Here is a 5,744-nt window from a genome sequence, read left to right as displayed (position 1 = left end):
CGGAGCTGTCTGTTTCACCGTTTTGCTTTGATTCCTATTAGATGACGAGGACTTGCGAGACAACCTGTCCTCGGCCTCGCTCGATACCATCGTGGAGAAAGCCAAGAGCTCGGATCCGGCTACCCAATTGACGGCCGTTCAAGCCGCCCGTAAGTTGTTGTCCTCCGACCGTAACCCGCCCATCGATGCCCTCATCAAGTCCGGCATCCTGCCCGTCCTGGTCACGTGTTTGAGTTCGCATGATAACGCCTCCCTCCAGTTTGAGGCGGCCTGGGCCCTGACCAACATCGCCTCCGGCACATCGCAACAAACCCAAGCCGTGGTCCAGGCCAATGCCGTGCCGCTCTTCCTTCAGTTGCTGTCCTCTTCCCAACAAAACGTGTGCGAGCAGGCGGTCTGGGCCTTGGGCAACATTATCGGTGATGGGCCTCACTTGCGCGATTACGTAATCGGCTTGGGCGTGGTCCAGCCTTTGTTGAGCTTCATTAACCCGGAGATTCCGATCTCGTTTCTGCGCAACGTGACTTGGGTCGTGGTGAACTTGTGTCGAAATAAAGACCCACCACCGCCCGTAGCTACCATCCGAGAAATCCTCCCAGCGCTCAACATGCTCATCCACCATAGCGATATCAATGTGAGTAGAGCCAAGAAACCTGCGAGAGATCGAGCCAAGTTCGCCTAGTTATTGAGCTAATCTCTGTGTCCAATTCACTCTCCAGATCCTCGTCGATACCGTTTGGGCCTTGAGTTATTTGACCGATGGAGGTAATGAACAGATTCAAATGGTTATCGACTCGGGTGTGGTTTCCAAGTTGGTGCCCTTGCTCTCCCATCGCGAGGTGAAAGTCCAAACCGCCGCTTTGCGTGCCGTGGGCAATATCGTCACGGGCACGGACGACCAGACCCAGACCGTTTTGAATGATGACGCCCTTTCGCACTTCACAGAGCTGTTGACTCATTCCAAAGAAAAGATCAACAAGGTAAAAAGTGCATTGCATTACCATTGGCCAATGATCAGCGTCAGGTAGTCCTGATTTGGCATTACTCAATCAATCCCAAAGCGAAGGCCAATTAAGAGGTTGAATACGACCGAATTGACACGGCTCGGCCTTTACCAGAGGGAAAAGCTATCTTCTCTAGTGTTTGAGCCCCCTCATCCTCGTCTTCGATGATCCTTGAATTTGTTAATTGTTTAATTGATGCCCGATTCTCAAGCTTGTTGCCAGTGCATGTAACTGAAAATCCCTGGGTGTGCTTTAATCTAATTTCTTTTTGCTCCCTTTTAGGAAGCTGTGTGGTTTTTGTCAAATATCACAGCGGGGAACCAGCAGCAGGTCCAGGCCGTTATCGATCACAACCTAGTTCCTCTAATCATCCAACACCTTTCACGGGGCGAGTTTCAAACTCAAAAAGAGGCTGCTTGGGCTATTTCGAATTTGACGATATCCGGAAATAAACAACAAGTCACCTATCTTGTGCAGCAAGGCGTTATTCCGCCATTCTGTGGACTGCTTAGCGTGAAAGACACGCAAGTGGTTCAAGTGGTTCTGGACGGAATCAACAACATCCTGAAAATGGCCGGCACCGATTTGGAAGCTATCACGAGCATGGTTGAAGAGTGTGGTGGCTTGGACAAGATCGAGAGCTTGCAGAACCATGAAAACGTGGAGATTTACAAGCTGGCCTACGAAATCATAGAGCAGTACTTCTCTGAAGATGTAAGTAGTGAATCTCATCAGAAGTAATGTCAGTCGCGTCAGTAATTCAACGTCGTTACGATTGTGTTTTAGGCTGAGGAAGACCAGAACCTGGCCCCTCAAATGGTAGAGGGAAGTTTCCAATTCAATCAAGGCGATGCTCCATCATCTGGCGAGAATAAACCGTTCCAGTTCTAGACCGGGCTCTAGAACAAACTAACCTTTGCTACCCGCTACTGAAGCCCTTCTACTTTTACCTGTTTCGCAAAAAGGTATCTTGCCTCACGGAATAGTCTTGTATTCTCTTGCACTTTCCCATGTGGATAGGCGAGGGTTCACATAAAAAGGCATTATTGGGTTGCAAGGTACCACTACATCAAGAACACGGTCATCAACACTAAGTGCGAGGAAACTCCTCAAAGAACATCTATAAGGCTTGTTGAACATGTGCACTTCCATCGTCATCATCGTCGTCGTCGTCGTCATAATAACTATTCTCAACATCATCCACCTCATGATCAATACCATCACCATCATCATCCATCAACTTCGGGGGCCTCTTCGGCGTCAAGCTGGAGCTTTGAAGACTGAAGTCCGGCTCACAACGATCTGACACACTCACTTTTAACTCTGTTCTGGGATCTTTTACTCAAGTGTTTCGAAAACGCGTTGGTTTCAAGAAACGGACGACCACGTAGCTTGTTGGTATAAATGAGTAAGCCAAGCCCACTCTCTGCGTTAAGAACTAACCTGAGCAAAAGGACTGGGTGCTGCTTTCAACACTGATCTAGCTTGTGGTTCCGTTGTTGTTGTCTTGAGATGGCCAAAATGGGCCCTATAGATCTATTTTGTTCTGTTTCTTCCTGTGATATCTCTTCAGTGAAGGGTCCCTCCCAGAGGCAATCTCATCTATATATTCAACAATCCTGTACGTAGAGGCGGTTATCTTGAATTATAATTTTTTCTTACAAACGATTTTCACTCGTTGCTGCTGCTTGTATTAAATCACGGGACATTTACGAAAGGGCAGATAACTTGGCACAGAAATTTACACGGCGACTTTGTCCATATCTTCGTCAGAGGAATGGCCGCCCATGTCAGTGAAGGTCTGCAATAGATGTGAAACGCTTGTTTGTTGAACACAAAAAAGCTAGCATTTCCACTTACCGTTACGGTTGGAATAGGTTTCATTGATCTACTACTAGACACGGAAGATTTGTTCTTCACGGATGCTCGGTGTGTGATTGACCGGGTGAAAAAGTCCATCTTGAAAAAGGACAGAGCAGCTACCAAAACAATGGGTATTACACTGGCTATTGCCAATCCCGCGGCTATCCACAACGCCCATGACGGGAAACTCTTCATTTCAGATCGACCCTGATACATCAAAACAAAACAAAAATATCAATCCGGAATCCAAACAAGAAACCACCCGAAGGGCGCTTACCCTCTCCATGTTCCAAGCAGAGTAACTGGATGAACTGATGAGTTCGCCCGCAATGGAAGCGACGAGAATGATGGCCAACGTCAAAGGAGCAAGAAAGCGCCACGTGAACTGCCAATAGAAACCCGGCCGCGTTCCCGTCATTTTATGAAGATCGTTGGTAAACTTTTCATGCCCATAGACATACATGACCGAAATGATTTCAACGAACGCAATCAAGGTCAAGCCCATGGCTCCGTATTTGTCGAATAAAGTGAGCCAATACTCGCCAGATCCGGTGGTGAAGAGTAATCCAATCATGAAGCAAAACAGACAAGCCAAGCCTACAATAACATTGTTTGAGGAGATGAAAACAACAGCAATCAACGAATAGATTCAATCATCCTCTTGACTTCGTTACTTAACACGCTAATTGAACAACCGAGAGAATGCTTTTGGTAATTGGAAGTTGAAACTCGCTTGAGATGATTGGCCTTACCTGACAACACTGGCTTGCTGATGTGCTTAAATTGGGGAATGTCAAATATGGTGCCCAGGAGGCCCTCCAAGATTCCAATTTGAGAGCCCAATCCCAAAGTGAGAAGCATGGCAAAGAATAACAAACTCCAAAATGGAGCTCCTGGCAATTTGGTGAACACATCAGCCATGACGATGAAGGCCAGTCCGGTTCCTTGAGCTGCGCTTTCCAGCTCATCCTCTAAGGTGCAATTCTTCAAATATAAATCTTGAGGAATTGTTCCCGAAACCATTAAATCCCGATAGAACTCATCTGTTGCTTCGGTGATATTCAGACTGGAATAAGCTGCCACCGAATTGGCAATCACTTCCAAATCCCTTTCGAATAAAGAAACCTTGCGTTAGTGGTGGTTCAGTCAAAATACAAATACATGATTTGGAACTCACTCCACTTTGCAAATATCTAGCAAGTGTTGGGCCTTAAAGCCCAAAATGGCGAAAATAACTGCACACGCGTAAAGAGCGGTAAAACCATTGAATACCGTTATCAAGTAAACATCTCGGATGCAGTTCTTGTTGGGTGGGTTGTAGCTGCCAAAACCAATAATCGATCCAAAAGCTAGTCCATATGAATAGAATACTTGATTAGCAGCCTCCAACCACACTGAAGGACTGTACAACTTATCTATCTGAAAAAAGAACGAACCATCAATGAGATGCCGCAACACATGGACAGAAAGGTTTTGTCATCCAAACCTTTGGATAAAACATGTGAGCCAAGCCAGCGAAAGATCCCTTCAACGTGATTCCCCGAATAAAGAAGATTGTCAAGACAATATATGGAAACAAAGCCGTGAAGTAAACCACTTTTCCCGAGGACTTGATGCCTTTCATAATCGTGAAATACACAATGATCCATGAAAGAATCAAGCAAATTAGCATCCACCACCGAATACCGTCAGTGACATCAATCGACGACGAAATGTCCAATGTCTCTCTGTACCAGAAGTACTGCGTTTCGGACGATAATGCACATTCTGTGACGGGCTTTGAAAGGCTGAATGTCTGATTGAATTCGAAGAGAGCCGTTGGGCACACTGACCAAGGCAAAACTGCCTAAAATGTAACGAAAATACATGTGAGAAATCAGATCTTAAGCATGAACTGAACGTAGAGAAAGCAGTCGGTCGTACTTGGAACGAGTTAAAAACGTAAAAAATGCACCAAGCAATGATGACGTTGTAGTACGAGCCCACCAAAATGGCAATCACCGTTGATCCCAGACCAATCCCGCCCAAGCTTGGATGAATGAAATTCCAAACCACGAAAGATCCCTTTCGCATCTTCTGTCCAATGCCCAATTCAAGTAAGAGCAAAGGCATCCCTTCAATTACCATCATAATGAAGAAGGGTAGGACAAACGCTCCTAAAGTGGGGAAAAAATCTATTCAGACAATTAATGAAAGAGTCGGTAAGAGGATCAAGACAGACTGTTCAACGTGTCCTTTGGTCCATTACGGTCCTCGTTAGCCCGTACATTATCTCTTCACATATTTGGGTGAAGTTTTTCCTTTCTTCGAAATGCTGCAACGTGTGGGCGGAAATCATTACGCCAAGAAATTGGGCAAAAAAGCAAGTCAAGTGGTCGTACTTTCTGTTATTCTTGGGCAAAAATCCAACATTCTTCTAAAAGCAACAAAGCAGTATTGATCGGTGACGCATAAACTTTTCGTGCCGAGATTTTGAAATAAGCCTTTGAAGTAAATAAAGTTTTTGAAACGGTCTATGTTTTAGAAACAACCAGCCTCAAAGAGTCACTGATAACACACCATACACAACAGCTTAATCAGCTTTATTACATCTATGAAACAATGGGCAGTCGGTCGAGTGAGGGGTTTTCGAGAAAGATTTTGCGGAACACAAATAAAGGACACAAATGTGCCAGGAAAGCGAACCTTAAACTCTATTTCTTACACACCAAGAAAACGGTGTAAAGAATGTCATGTTTCTATCTTTCGGAAATTGTTGTTGAAGAGTTATTTATATCTTTTGATTAATCAGTGACGATTTAGTCATTAATAACATTGTAACTGAAAAAGAGACTGAAAACTGCAACTATCGATCTCTGAACATGAGCATGATTTTTT

General features: G+C 45.0%; 2 protein-coding genes across 4 annotated transcripts in view; one reads left to right on the top strand and one right to left on the bottom strand.

Annotated features, from left to right (window-relative positions):
• LOC131878811 (importin subunit alpha-3-like) overlaps positions 1-2,672 on the top strand; it is a gene marked incomplete at its 5' end in the record, with an annotated part of 2,792 nt that extends 120 nt beyond the window's left edge. Inside the window, 4 exon segments of the mRNA XM_059224942.1 lie at positions 42-634; positions 720-980; positions 1,287-1,718; positions 1,791-2,672. Of these exon segments, the coding sequence (XP_059080925.1) occupies positions 42-634; positions 720-980; positions 1,287-1,718; positions 1,791-1,895 (1,391 nt within the window).
• Positions 2,596-5,744, bottom strand: part of LOC131878808 (sodium- and chloride-dependent transporter XTRP3-like) — a 7,228-nt gene continuing 4,079 nt past the window's right edge. For 2 of the 3 annotated variants that reach the window (XM_059224936.1, XM_059224937.1), the window contains exons 3-9: positions 4,791-5,041; positions 4,354-4,713; positions 4,045-4,286; positions 3,620-3,975; positions 3,145-3,464; positions 2,865-3,074; positions 2,596-2,805 (exon numbers count right to left, since the gene is read on the bottom strand). In XM_059224936.1, coding sequence (XP_059080919.1) covers positions 2,746-2,805; positions 2,865-3,074; positions 3,145-3,464; positions 3,620-3,975; positions 4,045-4,286; positions 4,354-4,713; positions 4,791-5,041 — 1,799 coding nt within the window. In that variant the 3' untranslated portion in view covers positions 2,596-2,745. The remainder of the gene's footprint in view (positions 2,806-2,864; positions 3,075-3,144; positions 3,465-3,619; positions 3,976-4,044; positions 4,287-4,353; positions 4,714-4,790; positions 5,042-5,744) is intronic. The other variant, XM_059224938.1, reaches the window with a different exon arrangement.

This window comes from Tigriopus californicus, chromosome 4 (assembly GCF_007210705.1).
Source record: "Tigriopus californicus strain San Diego chromosome 4, Tcal_SD_v2.1, whole genome shotgun sequence".
Classification (NCBI taxonomy): domain Eukaryota; kingdom Metazoa; phylum Arthropoda; class Copepoda; order Harpacticoida; family Harpacticidae; genus Tigriopus; species Tigriopus californicus.
This window is presented reverse-complemented; position numbering and strand designations above follow the sequence as displayed.